Genomic DNA, 24,992 nt, shown 5'->3' with positions numbered 1-24,992 from the left:
TTTGCTTCCCAGGTACGTGATTGAGAAGAAGGAGAAGCTGGGAACTCGCTGGTTGAAGTGTTGCAAGACTCCAGACAAACAGACTCAGTTTAAGGTGACGGATGTGGACGAAGGGTCAGAGGTGCAGTTCCAGGTCCGGGCTGAGAACGAAGCTGGAGTCGGAGATCCAAGCGAACCCACTGAGGTCCTCACCATCGAGGATGCAACCAGTAAGAGACCTTCAAATATTTATAGGAAACAAAAATAGTAATTTGTTCTTGTGAATGGAAGTATTATAACTACCAGGTATTTCCTTGACAAAAGAATTTCTGACAGGTTTCTGTTGACTAATCCAGTATCTGCGTTCTGTAGATGAATGCAGATCATGTCAGAAGATAGTTTAAAATCTAGTGCTTCAAACATTTTTAAATCTATAAAAACAACGCTCTCTCTTTCCAGGTGTTCCATCTCCTCCTCTGGAGTTGGCCATTCCTGATGCAAGCAGGGAGCACATTAATGTTACCTGGAAGCCTCCGGCCAAGGACGGTGGCTGCCCGATCACCGGCTACCACGTAGAGGTGGCCGAGGCCCGCCCAGAGCTGAAGTGGCTCAGGGTCAACAACAGACCCATCAAGGAGCTCAAGTTCAAGATTGACGACGGAATCAAACCAGACAAGAAATACGTCATCCGTGTCCGTGCCATCAACTCTGTCGGTATCAGCGATCCCTCTGAGATCTCCGACAAGGTCTTCACCAAAGATCCTGACTGTAAGCATCGACAGAATTTAATTTGACAATTTAAAGGATGCGCAATCAAAACACTGTTCGTAAACTATAAATAATAATCCCATTCTCTGGTCCCAAGGTGCCCCCACCATGGATTTGGAGACACAGGACGTGGTGGTAGTCGAGGGAGAGAAGCTGCACCTGAACATTCCCTACAGGGCCATCCCAACGCCCAAGATGGTATGGCAGAAGGACACAGTGGAGTGCAAGGCTGACGACCGGCTTTCCATGACAGTGGAGATGAACAGCGCCCACCTGGAGCTGCTCAAGTGCACACGTGCCGACGCTGGCAGCTACGCCATCACCTTGGAGAACAGTCTGGGAACCGCCAGCGGGACAGTCAACGTCAAAGTCATTGGTAGGATGTTCTTCATACAGCTGTACTGGAAATGTAAAACATTGCTTTGTTCATATCTTACTGGACTCATGCAGTGCAGTAATGACCAGTTTGGTTTTAGATAATTTGCTGCACTGGGGGAAATCATGATCTCAGTGTTTCTAAAATCCTCTGCTGTTGGCAGTATTTCTTGGTGTATTTCACCATGTAGAGCCACAATGAGGAGCCATCCTCTGTAACATTTGTGCCTCCTCTCTGAACTCTGCAGGACTTCCTGGTCAGTGTAAAGACATCAGCTCCAGTGACGTCACCAAGAACTCCTGTAAGATCAGCTGGGAAGCTCCGGAAGATGATGGTGGTACTCCCATTGTCAGCTATACCCTTGAGCGCCGCGAGGCCTCCAAGAAGACCTACATGCCCGTCTTGTCAGGAGAGGACGTCCTGACCTCCACCGTCAAAGACCTCTACGTCAATTGCGAGTACTACTTCCGGGTCAAAGCCGTCAACAAGGTGGGCGCCGGAGAATATCTGGAGCTGCGTAACCCGGTCATCATTGAGGAAATCAAGCGTAAGTGCCAGGATCAACTTTTTACATCAAAGTCAACTGAATACATGCATAACTGTCTCTGTTTCTGGATAAACCTGCAAGAAAATCTCACAATTCTAACTAATTCCAAACTTTGAAACAAGTTTATTTGATCTGTATTTTTTTAGCCTTTATTTATTCAGGGAAGTTTCACTGAGAGGAAGCCTCTCTTTTGCAGGAACACCCTGATCACATTCACACAGTTACACACATTCACTCCTGGAAGCTGCCAGTTACAACCACAGTCTGATCATCCAGCCACTGGGCAGTTGGGGTTAAGAGCCTTGCTCAAGGGCACCTCAGTGGTGGTAATGAGAGGGGGGGCAAGCACTGCTTTTCACTCTCCTCACCCTGATTTATCCTTAGTCATAACTCCTGCACACTGTCTTATTTACCTGAATTTTGGTGGCAGTATTTCCTGAATGGTGCTCTACAATTTTTCTAATTGGACAATTGAACTCCACATCCAACTCCACACAGAATTTCAAAAACTTTCAATCTGTTTATCTCTAAGGCAAGAAAACATAATATGATGAGTGAATAAACTGGAAAAAGGACATATAATATAAAGGAGATTTGAAATTGCATACAGAGAACAGACTCACAGTAATCCGATACCTTCAGAACTGAAACGATGTGCAAACACATCCTTCCAAGATGTTTGTAATTGTTATCTTTGCTACAGTTATATTATATATTTCATCTAATCTTCACCAAACTTGGTACATACCATATTTAGATGATCCTGAATAAAACTTATGAGTTTGTTTTTGGATATCACTCACCGCTTATCTGTAACTGGCTACCAAACTTATGAAAGCATGGCTTGGTGCATTTAATGGGCCATAACTCTTCAATACTGAATTGGATTGCAACATTCCAAATTTGGGAATGTTGTACATAAAGCCACACTGCACTAGTGTGTGCCATTTCATACAATTATGCCCATAGGGTGTGCTACTGTAACATTATAACATATTTCTACAATTCTATTGTCTTTAATAAAATGAAGCTTAGTTCACAAGTTCTCCATGAGAATCTGCCTGACACACTGAATCATGGCACCAATAGCCCCGCCTTGTGGTCATTAATAAAACACCACCATACTACTTTTTATCTGTCATACCTCTTAAATGTAATATTCCATGGTGACCAATTTCAGCAAAGTTGTACAGATGGGGATGCTGAACAAATCAGTAGCATTTGATAAAATTTCACCTGTAGGTGAAGCTAGAGCAGCATCTTGCAGCAGCGAGAGCTCAGGGACCAGCTCAGTTCAGACATTTGATTCATATCTTTAATATTTCCTCCACAGAGAAACCAGACCCACCCATCCAGGTGGAGGCCCATGACCCAACATCCAAGTCCATCAAGATCACGTGGAAGGCTCCTGACTACGACGGTGGTTGTCCCATCCAGGGCTACATCTTGGAGAAGATCGAGAAAGACGGTGAACGCTTTGAGAGGATCACTCCAAGCCTGGTCCCTGGTTTTTCCTATGAGGTGACAGGCCTGAAGGAGAACGCAGAGTACCAATTCAGGGTCAGAGCTGAGAATGCCGCTGGAATCAGTGAACCGTCCCGCAGCACGCCGCTTATCAAGGCTGCAGACCCCGTTGGTATGAAAAACTACAAACGTGTATTTAAAACTTGAAATAAGAACTACCTAAACATTGGAATTACTGGCTTATAAATCAAATTTATACAATAAAAACATTTATTTTGTTTATGCATCAACTGTTTTTCCCCTGATCCAGATACAAGTCATTTAATGGTAATATATTGCCCAATACCCATGCAATATTTATTGATTCCTACACAAAATAATGCTGCAGTATGCACACTAATCTTGGCCTAAATTTACTTTATATTAAACTTGTTTTTTGTAAGATGAAACAAGTGCTTTGTCAGCAGCAGGCTTGAGTTTGACGTTGTGCATCAAGTGATCAGTGATTTTCTTCTTCAATTTCAGAAAAACCAAAGGTAACCCTCCATGCCCGTGTTCAGTCCGGTGTGTGCATTAAGAAGGGCGAGGAAATCCGCATCGATGCCTACATCTCCGGCTCGCCGTATCCCAAGGTCACCTGGCTGAGGAACGACGAGGACGTCACCAAAGAGCCAACCAAGAAGCCTGTGCTAGTGGTCAAGAGGAGGAAGAGCAAGGCCAAGGTTTGTATCCTCAGAGAGGTGAAACAGTCCTGCATGTTTGAATGTGTACCCACTTATTTTTTACGAAATGAATTTGTTTGAATTAATGAATTTATTGCCTTCAGGTGCCTGAACCAGAGGAGGAGTTTGTGACACCGCTGCGTGAGCGTCTGGGTCTGGACCAGTCCAAGAAGGGTCAGTCAGCGCTGATGGTCCGCGATGCTGTTAGAGCCGACCACGGGAACTTCACCATCCAGGTGGAAAACCCTCACGGTGTCGCCACCGCTTCCTGCGACGTTAATGTCCTTGGTAAGATAGAGGTTTATTTTTTAAGTGTTACTTCATTATTTTGATTTAATTAAACAAATAAACATTGTAGGTCGAATAGTGATTAACAAACTAAGCTGAAATTAAAGGAAAACACTTCCTCATTCTTGGAGCTAAGCTGATTCATTTGACAGACTGCATATTCATGTAAAATGGTAAAGAGCCCCTCCAGACCTGTTTTAAGATGTATATAAAATGCTCTACTTTGAATAATAATTTGTATCTGATATGGTTTTTCCATTAAAAAAAAGTTCAATTATCTTGTTAAAATCCTTAAAATAGCATTTCCTCCTTCTCCTTCATTAAAAAATCCAGAATCTATGCATATGCTAATATTTCCATCCTGTTTTCCTGCTGGACACAAGGTGTCTCCTCCTTCACTGTAAAGTCTATTCTCAGTGTTTGTGCACTGGAGGTTTCAAGTTTCCGCATCACACTTGTGTAAGTTGAGTATTGGACCATGATTGGCTCCAAACTAGCTGTGATATCACAAGTCATGCTTGTAGGTCCGCCCCTTAAAATTGGACTTTTAATGAGCTCAGAGAAATTTCCCGCTTTTAACAGAAACAAACTCTGTACAGATAAGCCCAAACATTCAACTGCAGGAACAAGAAGAAAAACATGTTTTTGAGTGGAGGGCGACTTTAAGTTCACTCCTCCTGAAATTAAACGGTGACACGACTCTTTTGTGTGGCAGACAAACCCGGCGCTCCGATCAACTTCACCTTCGATGAGATCAGGAACACCTCGGTGATCTGTAACTGGAACCCTCCCGAGGACGATGGAGGCAGCGAGATCCTGAACTACATCCTAGAGAAGAAGGACAACAAGAACGACGAGATCGGCTGGATCACCATCACTTCCACCCTGAAGGGCACCAGCTACCCTGTCACCAAGCTCATCGAAGGGAAGGAATATATCTTCAGGGTCACCGCCGAGAACAAGTTTGGCTGTGGGCCACCGTGCATCTCTGAGCCGCTGGTTGCCAAGAACCAGTTCGGTAAGTAACATCAGTTAAAATAATAAACACATTCAAGAGGCAATATTTGATACTCACGTCAGCTTTTTAGCTTAAGGTTTATTTTATAGATTTATGATCAAAAAGTTTAAACATCCAAATTATCATCTATTGCTGTTTGTTCTTACCTCAGAGTCACAGTCCTGTGTAATTTACAAACATAAAATATGTAATAAAAATCCCCCCAAAATTATAGATAAATATTTTTCAGAATTTCCAATAACGAGTTCAGTTTTTATTTAATTAAACCTACAATAATAATCGTCAATCATTATCATTAACAAAAATCAATTTTAAACAATGTGGTTGTCATATGTAAAATAATTTTATATGTACATTATATGTAATTTCCCATATAATTAAAACAAAACAAAGAAACTAATTGGCATTTTTTTATATACCACTTTTCTATTACTGATAGTAACACAAAAAATAAATTTTTTACCCCAATGTATTTGACCTAAAACATTTTCAAAAACATATTTTAATTAATGGAAATGAATTAATTAATTAATAGTTTTTGAAATCACAAATAGTGTTATGTAATATTTATAAAACTTTTAACTTTGGCATGTCTGGCGATCTTATTAAGAGTGACACTGGTAAACATCAGTTTCCCCTTTCCACTGAGGTTAACAGTGCTGCATTAAATAACCCTTTCTTTTCCGCCCTCAGATCCTCCGGATGCTCCCAACACCCCGAGAATCCACGAGGTCACAGCAAGCACCGCCCACATCTCCTGGCACGAGCCAAAGGACAACGGCAGCCCGATCCTGGGCTACTGGATCGAGAGGAAGGAGGTGAACAGCAAACACTGGACCAGAGTGAATCGCGCTCTCCTCAACTCGCTGGACGTCAAGATCACTGGCCTGATGGAGGGACTGACCTACATCTTCAGAGTGTGCGCTGAGAACCTGGCTGGGCCTGGGCCATTCAGTGAGCCCACCGACCGCATCGTTGCCATGGACGCCATCCGTAAGTTTATCAGCTCCCATCGAAGGTCGATATGTAGAAGCAGCAGAGGCATTCAGAGAGAATATTAACCTCTTTATGGATACTTAATGTGCACTGAGATTTTAACCAGTTTAACCCTGAAACCAGGACATACAGTGAAATATAGACTTGTGTGTTGTGTATTAATGGAGGTATGACGAATCAAGGGTGCCTGGTGTATGCTTTAGCCTGTTTAAAGTGTTTATTAATGTGTTAGTCAGCAGCTACAACTCCTCATGTGGACACCCAGAAGTGTTTGCTGCGTTATAAACGGATAATGAAATACAATATAGTAACACAGCTGTAATAATATAAAATATATCTTCATAGGAGAAGTTATAATATATACTAAACATTAATAAACACTTAAAAAGATGATTATACCTGCATTATAGTGTGTTATAAGTATTTATTAACAGTTAATCATATATAGTCATATATAACATCAGCCTGCCTGTTGAGTTAACTCTCATTGCATTAATCTGCATTAACCCTCAGTGCCTCCTGGACCCCCAACTCCATGGATTGTGGACACTAGTAAAGACTCGGTCATCGTGGCCTGGAAGCCCCCACTGTACAACGGTGGAGGAGACATCCTGGGATACCATGTTGAGAAGGTACTTTACTGTTACAGTACTGATTAGTCTGAAATATGTTTCTAATAACTGATACATATGCAGATAGAGAATAAGCAAAAGGGATATTCAGAATGAGAAAAAGAGACCAGTAACGTCAAACTCATTTTTTCTCTGATGGCAGGTGTTGGCTGGAGAGAAGGACTGGACTCGCAGCACAGAGTTCAGGTGTAAAGAGCTGACGTACACCGTGACAGGTCTGACCGAAGGAGCGGACTACTACATCCGGGTCATCGCCGTCAACGACGCTGGTCCTGGAGCTCCTGGCGTCACTGAACCTGTCACTGTCAAGGAGCCTCAAGGTACTGACAGTTTCATTGCTGGATCAGCTGTGGAGTGTGGACAACGAGGCAGAACTTCTTTTTTCCACTTAATTCTTTATTGGCAAGAGAGAGGTTATATTATTTCATAATAGGAGGCAAAAAATTGTTTGAGAGATACATTTTTCCATCATTCATGAAGTCTTGTTGATGGATTATTTTGTAGATAACCACTGATATCACAGTTTTTTTATCTTGTCTAATTTTTCTTCCAGCTGTGCTTCTTGTAGTCCAAAGAAATATGTCTGTTATTCCATTAAGAAGATTAAGATTGTTTACTTGCAATTACACTTTCTTAAGAGGGAAAACAGTACCATTCAACTCTTTAGGATTCTAGTATGTTTTTTTAAAATTAAAAAAAGAAGAATGTTCAGGACTTTTTTAATAACTACGAAAAACAAAAGCTGAAAATCAAATGCAACATTTTCTGCAGTTGCTTCACAGTAAATGCTTTCCAATCAAGAGAGTTGTTTGTGGATTTTACTGTGAAGCAGCTACAGGAAGTGCAACGGCTCCAAGACACATTGTTCTGATAATCTTACTCAAGTTAACCTTGTGTCTCCCTGTCCGTGTCCTTCAGTATCGCCTGCCGTTGACTTTGATGTCTCCGTGAAGAATGGCGTCATCATCAAGGCTGGCCAATCTCTGAGGCTTCCCGCTGTGGTGACTGGCCGACCCCAGCCAGATGTCAAATGGGCCAAAGACGAAGCAGAAATTGACAAGGAGAGGATGATCGTGGAGACGGAGGGCAAGAACAGCACTCTGTTCATCAAGAAGACTGTGAGGGCAGATCACGGAAAGTACCAGATCTCCGGCACCAACAGCAGTGGGACCAAGACTGCTGAAACCAAAGTGGACGTTATGGGTCAGTGTTAATGAATACACTACACCTGTAAATCCCAAACATACAACCTCTTAAGTAGCCCAGTTTTCTGAAAAATGTCTTAAAATATCTTACATTTTAACTGTTTCTGTAGATGTTCCTGGACCGGTGGTCGACCTGAAGACTGTGACGGTGACCAAGAAGAACATCACCCTCACCTGGTCTGACCCACTGGACAACGGCGGCAGCGACATCGTTGGCTACGAGGTACGGAGAAAGGACGCCAAGATGAAGCTTTTCCGCCAGCCCATCGAGGTTGCATCCTGCAAGTGTGAAATCCAGGACCTGCTGGCCGGTGAGGAATATGACTTCAGGGTCATCGCCAGGAACAAATATGGAGATGGAGCTCCAGCTGACCTGGGACCCATCCTGGCTGAGGATCCCAAAGGTAGATTTGCCAAAATAGCTGACATGTTTCTGACAACATAGTGTCAATCTGTGGTTACTAAAAGTCTAGTTAAAACAATTCTACAATGACGACTGAGCTCCTTTTCTGCAGGTACTCCATCTGCTCCTGAGAAGCTACACTATACCGACAGAGGCAAGAACACCATCACCCTGGCCTGGGAGCCGCCTCGCACTGATGGCGGCAGCCCCATCAGAGGCTACTATGTGGAGAAGATGAGGTCTGACAGCAATGAGTTCGAGGTGGCTAATCGCAAGATCTTCCCTGAGTGCTGCGGGACCCTCGAGAACCTGTCGGAGAACCATGAGTACGAGTTCCGCGTCAAAGCTGTGAACGAGGTTGGGGATGGAGATCCTTCCAAGCCAATCACAGCAAAGATCCAGGATGATGAAAGTAAGACGCTCAACTCACAAATGTGTTTGATTTAATGAGACTCTGTCGAGAGCAATAAAACAATCCAATGAAATTAAAATCTGAGCAACAGCCAATGAGAAATTGGCACAGGAGCCAAGAATTAACAAATCAGAAGAGTTTGATTGCTGATTACAACTGTCGCTCTTACCAAACAGCACTTTCTAACTTGACAAATGTTCTGTGTCCACAGTTCCTCCAGTTATTACGATCCTGAAGTTCTTCAAGAGCAACGCCATCATTGTGAAGAAAGGCGCGGCCATCGACATCCCAGCCGAGGTGAAGGGACTTCCTCTGCCGACCCTCCAATGGATGAAGGACGACGTGGTGATTGAAAAGCCTGATGAAGAGAAGATGACAATAGAGACTGAGGAGGTGAGAACTGATTCATTTCTGCGCGAAAACTTGTGACTGACTGAAATCTGTTTCAACTTTTTTCCAACTGTCTGCCCAACACGTTGGGTCAACTGTTTCACATTTACAGTTGATATTTGTGGTTCCCAGAGGAAGAATCCAAATTAATTTGGTGATCCCATTACTTTTCGTATTGCCCCACCTACTGGACAAACTTTTCATGTCAGGTTTGTTTGATCGAGAAGCTGACAACAACCAAACTTTTCTCATCTTCAGGTGACCCGGACGACCCTGAGGACAAAGATCGCCATCCCAGAAACCGTCAGACAGGACAAGGGCAACTACAAGCTGGTGGCGGAAAACTGCTATGGCAAAGCTAAGCACATCATTGCAGTCGAGATCCTTGGTAAGAAAACAAAATCTTACACAACATCCAATGTAATTGTCCTTGACCATTCAATGTGTCACTGAGCTGCAGAGGATGAAGGGAAACATTTGGAGATATTCAGAAAATTTTAATATGGACACTTTTCTTTTGCAGACCGTCCTCTTCCTCCGAGGAACATTGTGGTCTCTGACATCAAGGCAGAGTCATGCTATCTGACCTGGGATGCACCAGAGGACAACGGAGGCAGCGAGATCACCAACTACGTTGTTGAGCGCAGAGATGCCAGCAAGAAGAAGTCTGACTTTGAGGTGCTGACCGACAACCTCATCGACAGGAGATACGGGGTGAGTTGAAGCCGCAATGTATGAAGTATGAATGCACTGATTTGATTGATGAATTCAAATACTTGATCATCATGCAAGACACTTGAAAAACTCGTCCTGACTCCAAGAATAGGTTTAAACTTACATTTAGACACATCAGAATGCTCAATTTAAATCATCTTAGATAGTGTCTAACAACTCAAAATAAAATGGATTCTTTGAATCTTCAATACTGAAAACTTGATCTTTGATTGAATAAATGTTTGGTTTAAATGAAAAATAGTATTCTTAATGTAGAAATCAGAAAACCATCAGATAGAGACAATAATTCACATTATTTTTGCTCCCTCAGGTCTACAAACTGAACCTGAACGGCACCTACCAGTTCAGAATCAAGGCGGAGAACAAGTATGGCATCAGTGATGGCTGCGACTCTGAGAAGGTCCAGTTGAAGGATCCATTTGGCCTCCCCGGACCACCACGTAACCCCAAAATCATTGCTGCCACAGCAACCACCATGACCCTGACCTGGGAACCTCCTCTTGACAACGGCGGCTCCACCATTCAGGGCTACTGGCTGGAGAAGAGGGAGCGTGGCGCTGTATACTGGGGTCGTGTCAACCGATCACCCGTCACGAAGCCATCTGTGAAGGGCCTGCAGTACACTGTGCTGAGGCTCATCGAAGGAACCGAGTACCAGTTCAGGGTGGCAGCATGCAATGCTGCAGGAGTCGGACCGCCCAGCGAAGCCACTGAGTGCCGCTTTGCTGTGGATCCATGCAGTGAGTGTCAACCTTTTAACCTCCTAATTTTATGTTTATTTTTTATTACTATGACAGTTATCCCTCAACTGGAGTTAAGATTTACATTTGTTTATCTCTGCTGAAAAGTCTGTTGAAAATTTTTTGAAAACTATTTTTTCTAACTCTTTTTAATATCAGGTGATCACAATTGTGATTCTATTCTTGATAAGGTGTTTAATGAAGGTCAGAATCTGCTTCAATTGCAAGTTTTAGCTGCTGATTTCTATGATCAGTGACTCTTCAAAGGTATCCGATGGACGGCATTTTCTGCAACCTTTAAAGATCGTTCTGGGAATGTTTCCTTTGGTTCCAGTTGGGTTCTGAGTGATCGTTCATAAAATGTACAGAATGTCTGTAGAATATATTGTAAAGTTTCCTCTCACTATGCAATGTTCTGTGATGTTTTACAACCCAGCTGTGAAAACTTTCCAAAACGGTGACAGCTGGTTTATTTGACATTTTACATGTTCGACCTTCGACTCTCTCTGCTCCTCTTTCAGACCCTCCAAGCCCACCTGGAGACCTAGAGGTTAAAGACAAGACCAAGAGCAGTGTCACTCTCTCCTGGAGTCCGCCAGACAAAGATGGCGGCAGCCCCATCAAGGGTTACATTATTGAGGTCCATGAGGAGGGCTCTCCTGATTGGAGGAGGGTGAACCCCACTGACAAGCTCCACCCATCCACCCATATCACTGTCCCCGACCTGAAGGAGGGAAAGAAGTGCAAGTTCAGGGTCTACGCCGTGAACACTGCAGGAAACTCTGAGCCCGCCAAGACGGCTGACATCCTGGTTGAGGACATCCTGAGTAAGAGTCACGCAGGTTGTTTACCTGGGCATGAATGAATGAATAAATCAGAACACGTCGGTTTAACATGAAACTCTCATTCTGTTTGTTCACCAGTTGAGCCAACAGTCACTCTGGATCTGAGCGCTCACGACTTGCTGAACTGCAGAGCAGGAACCACCGTTAGGATTCCCGCCACCATCCATGGACGACCTGTTCCCAAAGTCACCTGGACCTTTGACGGACCGGCCACTACAGAGATGAAGAATGAACTTCACACGCTGCCCATTGACTCAGAGGTGAGACACCTTAATCTCTGTGTATAAGACCGAAAGCAAACACAGAGTTTCTGTTTACCTGCCAACCAAAACTCCAAGAACTGCACCACATTGATGGCTTTTGTTAGTATGATATCTGAATTATTGAGTTTATGACTATCCAGATCGATCCATCTAAGGTTTCTTGAAAACACAAAGTGGTAAATCAGTGCATTCATCAGTCTTTTCAGTGTGAGGAACGAGGACTTTTAAAAAATAAAATAGTTTTAAAAATTCAAATCTATAAAAATTTCTCATGTCTTGCTGCTATTTCCTCTCAGATTCACTCCACTGACACCACCTCTGTGGTTGTCATCCCCGAGAGCAAACTGAGCCACAGCGGCCGTTACATCATCAATGCTGAGAGCCCTGCAGGACACAAAGTGGTCAAAGTCAGAGTCAATGTGCTCGGTATGTAAAACGTTCCAGTCTGCATATATCCATCCAGAAGTTTAATCAAGTTCCCACAACTTATTATCTGTTTCTCTCCTTTCCATAGACCTGCCTGGAGCTCCTCGAGACCTGAAGGTGAGTGACGTGACAAGAGGAACCTGCAGACTCACCTGGAAACCTCCCAAATGTGATGGAGGAGAAAGAGTGAAGAGCTACTTCATCGAGAAGAAGACTGTGGACGGCAAAGCCTGGACCAAGGTAGAACAGAACACCTGCAGGATAACAAACTGAGCCACAACGTTATTGAAAGATTTCACACTCTCCATCTGTCAGAGGCCGGCTTGTGTGCCTTATTTCTTATAACTGTTTGTCCTCTCAGGTGAACCCGGCCTGCACTGCTCAGTCTCTGGTTGTTCCAGACCTGATCGGGGGTGAGGAGTACCTGTTCCGCATCAGGGCCGAGAACCGCTTCGGGTTAGGGCCACACACTGAGACCATGGAGCCATCCAAAGCAAGAGATCCAATCCGTACGTCCAGCAGTAAATCTCCAAATCCTCCATCTCCTGGGGAGAGGAAATATACTTTATATTTTATATCTGTGAGAATAATTGCATTGATGTGTTGTCTCCTCAGATCCTCCTGATCCTCCAACCAGGCTGAAGATCCAGGGTGTGAGGAAGGGCACAGTGACACTGACCTGGAAGGCTCCAAAGAACGACGGCGGTTCACCCGTAACTCACTATAGCGTGGATCTACTCTGCTGGGACGCTAGTGGCGCCCAGAAGGAGTCCTGGAGGAGGTAAACCTTCACTAGAGGGCAACACTTTGTTCCTGTTAACTTAGACCCAACCTGGGGCCCAGAGCTCTTGGCTCCAAATCACCAGCTAGTCTACAGCTAACCGTGTCTGTTTGCCTTTTGGTGCTGAGCAGGTAGGGTACAGTGGGTTTTTAGAGCTTTTTCTCTGAAAATAGAAATTTAAATATAAAATAATACTCCAGAAATTAATTGCACATCTGGCCAGGGCAGTCTTGGAGAAGGTCACTGATTTCATTGAGAAGGCAAAACTATCTCAAAACGCCAAAGCAAGGAAAGACAGACATAGAAATTCAAAAACCTACAGTCATGAGCCAGCAACACTAGGAAAGCAGAAGAACTTATCTGGAGGGGGCAAAAAGAGTTCCACTGAATGAAACACATGACAGATGGGTGAGTAAAGAACCTGTCAGGCAGGGAACTCACACAACCCACAGCATTTACCAATAGTTGACCTCATCTAAAAACAACTCAACAGAAACAGAGGCAGAACAACTCAGGTTGAAGGTATTGGTGGTTCCAACATCACCATCCAGGGAAGGCGAGCTGTGACATCACTGAACAAGGATCAAAATAATCACCATCCTACCAGCTGATAAAGGAAGATACACAGTGGTCCTAAACACAGAGTACTACCATGCCAGGGTCACCACACTACTACTACAACTGCTACACTCTGAACAATAGAACCAACTATAGCCCAGACCAGATTTGCAAACTGCTGGACCTCTGTCTGAACACCACCAGTACAACAGGAGGTTTTACAGATAAATGCATGGCTGTGGCGTGGGCTCACCAGTGTCTCCCACCGTGGCCATTCTATACATAGAAGAAGTAGAAAGCAGAGCTCAGACTGTGGAGGGAGAGAAATATTAGATGCTTTAACAATTTGCATGTTGACACTTTCTTTACTGACCCTCCATTAATTATTTTGACATCCATCCAGAGCAAGAACTCTGAAATAAATAATCAATAAATACAACTTTTGTCTCATTATGTTTCCATATAACTTTCACTTTCTTGCTCATCCTTTCACTGACTAGAAGCAGTTGTTGGTATGTGCTCAAATATGTCTGTTTTTTCGACGTATTCCTTTAAAATTTTATGATCACAAAACAGAAATATAAAATGTAAATCAGAATAAGTTCTATATAAGCTCTTTGTATGTCTCTTCCTTTCTCTCCTCATCCTTCACTTCTAAAACTGTTTCACCTTCCTGTTCTTTGTTTTTTTGCTCCTAAACTGTCTGTGCTTCAACCTGCAGGTGCAACAGGAGAGACGTGGACACCACCAGCTTCAAGGTGGAGGACCTGACAGAGGGAGATGAATATGAGTTCAGAGTGGTGGCATACAATGCAGTCGGACCCAGCAGACCATCATGCACTGCTGGGCCGATCCTCATCCAGGACCAGACCTGTAAGGAAACATATTTTTGACCAAACACTTTAATAAGTACACTTAGAAACATTTATTTTTCATTTCACTCAGTCAAATAAGGTCCAGTAAAATGATGAAAACACATTTGAACTCTTATATCATACTGTCCATCTCAAAGTTTTAACTGAATTTGGATTTCCATGTGACATTTGATCAAACATTGTGATGTTTGAATCAGGTTTTTCCACTAAAAAGACATATTTGACTTCAAATCTTCTGCTTTTTGTCTTTGCCTTGCAGGCGCTCCGTCCATTGAGCTGAAGGAGTTCATGGAGGCTGAACAGGGCAGTGACATCAGCATTGTGGCCAAAATCCGTGGCTGTCCATTCCCCACACTTACGTGGTACAAGGCTCCACCCCACAAGTCCGATGACAAGGTGGAGGTTCAGTACGACGAGCACATCAACAAGATTGTGTCGGACGACAGCTGCACGCTCCTGATCCAGCAGGGCAAACGTCCAGACACTGGCCTCTACACACTCGTGGCCTCCAACAGCCTCGGAAAGGCCTCCAAGGAGATGAGGCTCAACGTGCTCGGTATGATCACAACAAGTGTTTTAAAGTTTTACTGATTGTCACTGAATATAGACAGATTTTCCTAAAAGCAGCTTTCAAGTGAATTTCAGTTGGATGTTTACAGATGAGTTCAGGAAACAGTTCAGCTGAGGCAGTAAGACACCCAGATTATACAGAGCATATACTCACTAAATATATATTTGCTGTTTTGACCTTTTACCTGAGGGTTTATGTTTTATTTCATAAAAGTGTACTGAGTTTTATTATGTCAGAGGTGGTGGTCTTTGTTTCAGGTGATGCCATAAATCCCTGAGGTCTTCTTCCAGGTCATTAAGAAAAAGAAAAATGCTCTTTTTATGACAAAATTTTAACACAGACGTGATATTTAAAATATATTGCAGTTATTAAAAACACAACTGAATATTGATATTTTCAAAAGAAATGTGTGTCAACACCATAAACTGTATAAAATAATGGATGTAGTCAGTGTGACATCACCCATTGGTTTGTGGACTCGCGTTGACCCTCGCCATCTTGGATTTTTGGAGCCAGAAGTGACCATGTTGCATTTACAGTCTATGGTTAACTGTGATAATGCTAATGCCAACTTTCGTTAGCAAAAAACAGCTTAAAACAATTAAAACAAAATGAACTTACTGTTATGATTAACTTTCATGAGCTGAAAACACTGAATATGATATATGAAAATCGCAGCAAGTTTGTTGGCGCAGGATCTTAGGACTTGCCCTGGGATGCCGTCTGGGCCACATGCCTTCCTCAGATTTACTCCTTTAAATGCCCTCCTCATGTCATGCTCTGTGGTGGTGATAACACGACTGATAACTAGACTGGTTATTGTTGTGGGATGGGGTCGGACTCAAATATGTTTCAGTATTGATTGATAAAAGTGGGATAATATCTGATATCAACTCTAGTTCTATAATCTAGACTTTATTTTCTACCTTGTTAGTATTGCTCAACCTAATTTGTGTAGTACAAGTTGTTTTGTTTTGTTCAATCAAGAAAACCTCACTGAGATTACAAATCTCTTCAAGGATGTTTGTTATTTTGACTAACAACATAAAAAAGATAAATAAGATGTCAAAATCAGAGTTAAACAAAAATATCATGCAAAAAACTATAAAATCATGAATAAACTCATTAAAACGTGTCATCTTAAAGAAAACCTTGAGCTATCTGAAACCAGAAGCATTCTCCAGGACAGTTTCTGTCATCTAAGCTTGTTGTTGTCTTCATTCTGTCAGGCCGGCCCGGTCCTCCCTCCGCTCCCATCAAGTTCGAGGAGATTGGATCTGAGAAGATCACACTGTCCTGGCTGCCGCCAAAGGATGACGGCGGATCCAAGGTCACCAACTACGTGATCTGGAGGCGTGTGGCCAACAGGAAGACCTGGGTCCCCGTCACCAATGAGCCCAAAGAACGAATCTGGACAGTGGAACACCTCATGGCAGGACACGAGTATGTGTTCCGCATCATGGCCCAGAACAAGTATGGAGTTGGAGACCCGCTGGACAGCGATCCCGAGGTGGCCAGAGACCTCTACAGTGAGTTTCAGATTCTCGTTTTCAAACTGAAACACTAAATACTGTATGATGACTTATTCCTCAGTCTATGTACTTATACTGTATATTGATCATATGATCATATGATCATTCCTCTATTTCATCTTTGTCTTGAAGTCACAATAATAATAATAAAGTCATGGCAAAGTTTACTTTAAGTGCATTATCACAGCTTAACATACTTTACAATAAAAACACCAGTTGGAGCATTAACACAGTGTCAAATAAAGCAATACTGGTCATTACTCAGATATATATATATATATATATATATATATATATATACACACACATATATATATGTATATATATATACATATATATATATATATATATACATATATATATATATACATATATATATATATATATATATATTGAAACAAGTTTAATTAAACCTTTATTTAGCCAGAAAAACCTCATAAAGGAATTTAAAAACTCTTTTGTTTTAAGTTGCATAACACTGAGTTATCAGAAGATTATAAACATCACAGAAATATCGAATCACATCAAAAGTTTAAAATCATTAAATTGTGAATTTAATACATCCATAATATTCACTGTATTCACTTCGGAGAAGCTACTAAATGGCCCATGTGGTGAGATTGTATAACTTTGTGTCCATTCTCCTGCAGCCGTCCCCGGCCAGTGCGAGAAGCCAACTGTGACCAATATCACCATGGACAGCATGACCCTGAACTGGGAGGAGCCTGAGGATGACGGCGGCACACCGATCACTGGTTACTGGCTGGAGCGCAAGGAGACGACGGGCAAACGTTGGACCCGTGTCACCCGCGACCCCATCCGCCCCATGGGCATGGGCGAGTCCTTCGTGGTGAGTGGTCTCATTGAGGGCTCCCAGTACCTGTTCAGAGTCTCCGCCATCAACGCTGCAGGGCCCGGACTCGCCAGTGTCCCCACAGATCCCATCTTTGCCAGAGACCCCATCTGTAAGCACACGCCTACAATGAAATCAGACTTAATGGTGTCAAGGAAGAAGGAACAAGTTTATGTTTAAAATGTCCAACTGTTTCCTCCCTGTAGCCCCACCCTCTCCTCCAACTCCAAAGGTTTCTGATTGGACAAAATCCACAGTTGACCTGCATTGGATCCCGCCTCTGAAGGACGGAGGCTCCAAGATCCTTGGCTACTGGGTGGAGTACAAGGAGGAGGGCACCGAGGCCTGGGTCAAGGTGACAGGAAACGCCTCACATGAGCCATTCCTATGGTCCTACAAATTAAAAATCTGGTCTTAATAGCTCAATTAATTTTAAACGCAGCACTTTTGAAAGCAGTATCCATTACTTTACCAAGAATTAGTCATTTCTCAAGAAAAAAAATGGTGCTCACATTTAATTTTTTGTCATTATCCCACTATAAGAGTTTATAACACTTAAATTATCATTGTTATTTTGAGATGGCAAACTATTACTTTGATCATGAAATAATTATTATATATGCATCCAAACCATCTCAACAATGTTTTATTTTATTTACCACAAAAAATTTTTATTCCAAAATGACATATTGTGATCTGTGTAATCCACAGCTGCTCTAGGCTTCCGTAGGAATCAGATGCCAGTTCAGCATTTAGAAAACATTTAGTTACAAACTAAATTTCCTTGGGTGGATTTTCTTTTCCTTTATTTAACCATGTCTCATTGAGATTAAAATCCCTTTTTGAAGACACCCATGACCATGAAAGCAGCACAAAAACTTTTCCATTATAAATAAAAAAATTGACCAAGAAAATTTGCCTCAAATGACGCCTTAGAAACTTTGAGTACTTTCAGTTCATAATCTCCATCCGTCCTCTATGTTTGTGTTTTTCAGGCCAAGGGGACAGAAATCCGTGGCACCCGGTTTGTGATCACTGGTCTGAAGACCGGCGGTCAGTACAGGTTCAGGGTGATTGCATTTAACGCTGCTGGTGACAGTGAGCCAGGCGAAGTCCCTGAGGTGCTTGAGGTCAAAGACAGAACCAGTGAGTCGGTCTTAAAGAGCTGAAATTATTTGTTTTTAAATCAAACAAGCACTATTCTCGGAAAAGAGTGACCTGAAATTACTTTGCGGAGTCTTTTTGAAACAGGCATACTGTGCTTCTTTCCCTCAGTTGCTCCCGAGGTTGATCTGGACGCCTCGGTGAAGGAGAGGATGGTGGTCCATGCTGGCGGGGTGATCCGCATCATCGCCTATGTATCAGGCCAGCCGTCCCCCGAAATCACCTGGACAAGAGACGGAGCGGCGCTGCCTCCCGAAGCCAAAGTGGAGACAACAGCCATCAGTTCATCTTTGGTCATCAAACCTTGTGCTCGGAGGCACCTTGGTGTCTACACACTGACCGCCAAGAATATTGGTGGGGAGAAGACAAGAAACATCACAGTGGAAGTTCTGGGTGAGACATTGCCTTAAGATGCTACCTCATCTTCACATGAATACACATATATTATTATTTTTTACATTAAAACCTAATGAAACCTGTTGTGTTATCCCTTAGATGTCCCCGGACCTGTCGGCATCCCCTTCACCGCTGAGAACCTGAGCAGTGAGTCCTGCAAGCTCAACTGGTTCTTCCCCGAGAACGACGGCGGCTCTCCAATCAGCAACTACATCATCGAGAAGCGTGAGGCCGAGCGTAAGGCCTGGACCTCAGTCTCCTTCACTGCTAGCAGACAGAATGCCGTGGCTAGTGGCCTCACCACCGGCAAGGCCTACTTCTTCAGAGTGGCTGCTGAGAACGCCATCGGCATTGGACCCTTCGTAGAGACGGCAGCTGAGATCATTGTGAAGGAACCTATGAGTGAGTAATTAAACAAATATGATGGCTGTGAGGCCAAGTCTGAATTCTGAGAATAAAGTTAGAGTATTAGGAAAAGTCAGCATTGTGACTTAAAAGTCAGAATTTTGTGGCAAAAATGTAAGAACTCTACAATTAAACTCAAAATTGAATAAAACCAAAGGTTGTAATTTTGAGAGGTCTGGAAATTCTCAGATTATTATACTATTGTCTGCCATGAAAACAGAATTCAAATTTAAAATTGAACTCTGTGTTTCTGCTTTGATCAGGTGTGCCAGATCGCCCCGAAGAACTGGAAGTCACCAAGGTCGCCAAGGATTTGATCAGCGTCACCTGGAAGGCACCCAAGTTTGACGGTGGCTCGGAGATCACCATGTACATCCTGGAAGCACGTATGATTGGCAAAGATAAGTTCACCCGACTGACAAAGGAGAAGCTGATGGAGAGGAAGTACACCTACGATGGCCTGAGGGAGGGCGACACCTATGAGTTCAGGGTCATCGCTGTCAACGACATTGGACCCAGCAAACCGTCGTTCTGCACCAAGCCAATCACCTGCAAGGACGAACTTGGTGAGCACTTCTGATTTTTATTAACAGGAGCAACTGTTTCCTACATTGACAATAGTTTTTCAAATCTGCCCTCAGTTTTTGATGAAAAGATTCATCATCCACAAGCCTCTTTCTCCTTTGTGTCATCCTGTTGATACAAATGACTTAAAAACAGAAAGTGTTTCGACTCCTCTGGGTATCACTTTATCTGACTTCCTCTTCTCTGTCCTGCAGAGCCACCAACCATTGAGCTGGATTTCCGTGATAAGATCGTCATCCGCGTTGGTGAGAGCTGCCTTCTGCAGGGTCGCTACACTGGCAAACCTTATCCATCCATCATGTGGTACAGAGATGACGAGGAGCTGAAGGCCGACAAGCACGTCATGTTCAAGAACACGCTGACAACCATGTCGCTGGGCCTGATGAAGGCAAAGCGTGAGCACAGCGGCAGATATGTGGTGGTGGTGGAGAACAGCACTGGATCCAGGAAGGGAGTCTGCAACGTTACGGTTGTTGGTAAGTAAACTGCAAACTCCAACTGTCACTAATACTAGCCCTCTGATGACAAAACAGCACTTTTTTGATACCACATGTTAAATGTCTAAACAGAAGAAACAAAACAGAAAACTTTCTCTCAATAATATACAGCCTAAAACTGGCAAATGAATCTGATCAAGGAATAAGTTGACACCAACTTTCAGTACTTGTAATTTTTGATGCCGTTTGCTACAGACACATTTCAGAAGGAACAACTGCAGAAAGTATCGGTGTCAGCGACCATGTACAAAAGAAAATATTCATCTCACACAGGGAGAGGAGATATATTAAACCAGATTTAGCTACAAGCTAATTTGCATTGGTGATTAGATCCAGCATTGTGGGTTTCAATACCGAATATATTGTTAAAGTGTTACTTGCTCTTTTATGGGTTGAAAAGAAAATTCTCCCCGCTCTTCGTCACCATTCACACTAGTCATGTCGTATCTTGATAAAATCCAGATTTGATTTGAGACACTTTTGTTAACACTTAACCACTTATATGCATCTTTGTTGGCCAGATCACAAATGTGATTGCAAGTCCTCCTGGTTTGCTACATGAAAATCAGGGTCAGCTCTAATCCAGATCAGATGTTGGTTGCAATGCACTTAAGCTGTTTGGTAACTGCTAAGGGGTGCAACAGTATGTGTATTTATCCCGAACCATCACGGTACGGACATTACACTTCGGTGCAGTCATACGAAGAATCTGAGACCCAAACAATTACTGTTCAAAAGTTTAATAATCCACTTAGTCCAACATGCAGAACAATAACTCTAGAACACAAGTTCCATCTGGAATATTTTGGCAGCGCACCTCTAACGTGCTCATGGGTATGTTAGCTGACTTAGCCAAGGTAGCCTGGGTTACCCTGCTGTCAGAATGACAAACGAGAGACCTATAACACTGAGAGAGTGCAACACTATTATTAAAATATGCACACATTATCTCAGTAGTGAAACAATACTGCTTCTCTCCATCCCCCTCACCTCTCTGTGACGGTCGGCTTTTCACTTCACCCTTGAGTTAAGCCGTTCAGAACAACAATAAAAACATTCTATTTCTGATGTGTTCAAACATTCATATACAGTATCTGTTGACGCTTGATTTGATTGGACCTTGGCATAAATAGCAGGTTTGTTTTGGATGATTTTATCCAGGAACATGTTGTCTTCCATAGGTTTTGCAATGCAGAGATGGGTAGTAATTATTCTTGCAATTACAACATCACACATTTCTTAGACTGGTTGTGACACCATCATGCTTATTTGTTCCCTGCAGACCGTCCAACTCCTCCTGTGGGTCCGGTGATCTTTGACGAGGTGCACAGGGAGTACATGGTGATCTCTTGGAAACCTCCTCTGGACAGTGGAGGTGTTGAAGTCTCCAACTACATCATTGAGAAGAGAGACACCAACAGGGACATTTGGACCACGGTGACATCTGCTTCCACCAAGACCACATGCAAGGTGGGTCCAGATGATTTGTTGACCAGACTCCAGTCACCTGTTTTGTTACTTTAAAGGTCTCTGGACTTTGAAAATGTGAATCAGACCCCAAATTGAAGCAGGTTTACATGGGTCAGGCCTGTTATCGCCTGAAAGCACTGGCAACAGTTTGGTGAAAACCAGAAATGATTATATGTTGTTTTTTTCCAGATCCCCAAACTGACTGAAGGGAGGGAGTACATCATGAGGATCTCTGCTGAGAACATGTACGGTATCAGCGACCCTCTGGAGTCTGAGGAGATGAGAGCCAAAGATCTCTTCAGTAAGTTCTTTGCAAACTGATAAAAATGTTGCATTTTTCACATTTTATTTCCCCTAAATTCATTTCAGGAAATTAATTTTTTGATCAACTAAAAATGAATTTGGTTTTATTTAGGTTTAGTACTGTGTAAAAGTCTAATCAAATCATGTCTAAACAAACTGAAAACCCAGTCATTCAATCTTCTGCGTAAGAAACTTTTTCAAAGAACTATTTGAAAATCCCCTGACAGTCTACCAAAGAAAATCTCCTCAATTTCATTTAATGCAACAAATGCCTGAGGAAAGTACTGACTAAAACATGTGCAGAACCCAATGATGATACTTTTTGAATTTATAATGAAAAAGGGTCAAACTCAACTGCGAGATATTGATTTTATTCTACAGATCAGAGTCCTGTCTGAGTGATAAAAATGTCTCACAGAGGTCAGACATCCAAATTTTCTCCAGAGATTCTCAAAAGACCCTTGATAACCAAGTTTTTTCCCCTGTGGCCCCTCTGCAGGAGTCCCAGAGGCCCCTGAGATGCCAACAGTCAGGGAGGTGTATGCTACCAACGCCCTGGTGCTATGGAACCGGCCTCGCGATGGCGGGAAGCCCATCACCAACTACATCCTGGAGAAGAAGGAGCCCTCAGCCAAGAGGTGGTCTCGGGCCACCAGAGAGCCGCTGTACCCTGCTACTCAGTACAGAGTCCAGGACCTGGTGGAGGGCTGCGAGTACGAATTCAGGGTGATGGCTGAGAATGAGTTGGGAACTGGAGACCCCAGTGTCCCCTCAAAACCCATTCTTGCCAAAGATCCCATCGGTCAGTGTGACACAAACTCATGAACAATATATTTATCTTACTGCAGTGACATATTTTTTTAAACATAAAATTTAAAGTATAAAAATTTCTTCCTGTCCTCCTCACAGTGCCTCCAAGCCCTCCAGTGACCCCTGAGGCTTACGACAAGACCAAGGATACTGTCAGTCTGAGGTGGAAGATGCCTCGCCACGATGGAAAGGGCCGGATCTTTGGCTACCTTGTTGAGTACCAGCATCCTGGCGCTGTGGAGTGGAATCAGGCCAACAAGACCCCAGAGGAGTGCCCTGACCTCCACTATGTGGTGACAGGCCTAACCGATGGACAGGAGTATCTTTTCAGGATCTTCACTGTCAACGCCGCTGGCAAATCTGACCCTGCCTACGTCAAGGAGACCATCAAGGTTCATGACAGACTGGGTACGGTTTTCATTTCTAACTCATCTTTGGTTTTTATCTAGAATGTATTGCATCATTTTAAATTTGTGAAATTTGTAAATACATAAATATGTAATTGGTGTTAATGTTATTTTTGACATTCAGATGGGAATGTGTAGTCTAGCTAATAATGTAGTTTAGATTAGAGCTTCAAGCATTTTTAGAAAACAGTACTGATGAATAATGTTTTCATTTAATTTTTTGCAAAATGTGTCAAGTCAATTTTATTTATACAGTGCATCACAACAAAAGGTATCTCATGACGCTTTTCATATAGAACAGGTCAATACCATAGTCTGTCATTTACAGAGAACCAAAATTCCCCCATGAACAAGCACTTAGCAATGTGAATGTGTAAATACATAATCATATCGTTAAATTTTACCACAGTGGTATCTGTAAAGCCACTGAAAATATGTATTTTTTTATTGAATGGGCATGCAGGTGCAGTCTAGCTACTTATATAAACTAGGTAGTTTTTTCTTCATAACTTATGTACAACAATCATGTATTTTAATTAATTTCAACAGCGTATCCATTTTCTATATCTACTAAATTCAATATATTTCTGCTTCCCTCCACAGAGGAGCCAGAGTTGCTGCTGGACGCCAACATGGCACGTGACCACCTGGCCATGCTGGGCACTGACATCACCCTGAGTGCCACCATCAAGGGTGTGCCGACACCCACCATCAGCTGGAAGAAGGATGATGGAGACATTCCATCTCACGTCACTGTTGCTGTCACCGCCACTGGAAGCAAAGTCTTCATCCCGAAGTGTGTCCGCCTTGACTCCGGCAATTACACCATCACCGCGGAAAATGCTGCTGGGAAGAAATCAGCCACCGTTGCCGTGCTGGTGTTGAGTGAGTTAAACGTCTTGCAGAAATATGTGATACTGCAGACATGAGGAGCCATTGTACTGACCAGAGAATAAAACAACAGTTTCCGTTTCTTTAGTCTTTAGTTTCTTATCTTTATCATTTTTGTTGACACCTGTCAACGTAAAATTTTATTCAGTTATTGGCAAAAATGCAGCTGTTGCACGTGAATTTCACTCACACTCAATTCTCTTTCCATCAGACAAGCCCTCTCCTCCCAGAGACCTGGCGGTCTCTGAGGTGACCAGCGAGTCCGCCTACCTGACATGGAAGGCTCCCGAGGACAACGGTGGTGCCATAATCTCCCACTACATTGTGCAGAAGAAGGACGTGGCCGCTGAGCAGTGGGTGCCCGTCTCTGCAGCCAATAAGAAACTGAGTCTGATGGCCATGTACCTGATGGAAGGAATCCAGTACCTGTTCAGGGTGGCAGCTGAAAACCAATTTGGCAGGAGCGAATATGTGGTTACCAAGACACCCATCAAGGCTATCGATCCTCTTTGTGAGTAGAAGTCATAATTATGTATGTCTAATTTCAAACTGAAAATAATAATGATAATCATTTGTGTAAATTGTGGAGTCTCCAGATCCTGAAGACTCTACAATGTCAATCACAAGTTGTCTCTGTACTTCCAAATAAAATGGGTGAATTGTTTTTTATCACTTTGTCATGACA

At 42.9% G+C, this 24,992-nt stretch overlaps 1 protein-coding gene across 1 annotated transcript in view; it reads left to right on the top strand.

Moving 5' to 3' along the window:
• LOC121907573 (titin-like) overlaps positions 1-24,992 on the top strand; it is a 214,293-nt gene that overhangs the window by 121,152 nt on the left and 68,149 nt on the right. The window contains 40 exon segments of the mRNA XM_042427209.1: positions 13-209; positions 439-747; positions 845-1,123; positions 1,371-1,670; positions 3,004-3,306; positions 3,660-3,856; positions 3,961-4,144; positions 4,860-5,162; positions 5,856-6,155; positions 6,672-6,790; positions 6,933-7,110; positions 7,709-7,993; positions 8,106-8,399; positions 8,511-8,810; positions 9,022-9,203; positions 9,459-9,588; positions 9,724-9,914; positions 10,246-10,675; positions 11,197-11,502; positions 11,599-11,780; positions 12,080-12,209; positions 12,298-12,449; positions 12,571-12,718; positions 12,825-12,990; positions 14,270-14,421; positions 14,683-14,979; positions 16,224-16,523; positions 17,177-17,491; positions 17,586-17,734; positions 18,375-18,525; positions 18,655-18,936; positions 19,039-19,341; positions 19,608-19,910; positions 20,124-20,405; positions 21,709-21,896; positions 22,086-22,197; positions 22,699-23,001; positions 23,109-23,417; positions 24,020-24,301; positions 24,519-24,818. Of these exon segments, the coding sequence (XP_042283143.1) occupies positions 13-209; positions 439-747; positions 845-1,123; positions 1,371-1,670; positions 3,004-3,306; positions 3,660-3,856; positions 3,961-4,144; positions 4,860-5,162; positions 5,856-6,155; positions 6,672-6,790; positions 6,933-7,110; positions 7,709-7,993; positions 8,106-8,399; positions 8,511-8,810; positions 9,022-9,203; positions 9,459-9,588; positions 9,724-9,914; positions 10,246-10,675; positions 11,197-11,502; positions 11,599-11,780; positions 12,080-12,209; positions 12,298-12,449; positions 12,571-12,718; positions 12,825-12,990; positions 14,270-14,421; positions 14,683-14,979; positions 16,224-16,523; positions 17,177-17,491; positions 17,586-17,734; positions 18,375-18,525; positions 18,655-18,936; positions 19,039-19,341; positions 19,608-19,910; positions 20,124-20,405; positions 21,709-21,896; positions 22,086-22,197; positions 22,699-23,001; positions 23,109-23,417; positions 24,020-24,301; positions 24,519-24,818 (9,593 nt within the window).

The sequence above is a fragment of the Thunnus maccoyii genome, chromosome 11 (assembly GCF_910596095.1).
Source record: "Thunnus maccoyii chromosome 11, fThuMac1.1, whole genome shotgun sequence".
Lineage (NCBI taxonomy): Eukaryota > Metazoa > Chordata > Actinopteri > Scombriformes > Scombridae > Thunnus > Thunnus maccoyii.
This window is presented reverse-complemented; position numbering and strand designations above follow the sequence as displayed.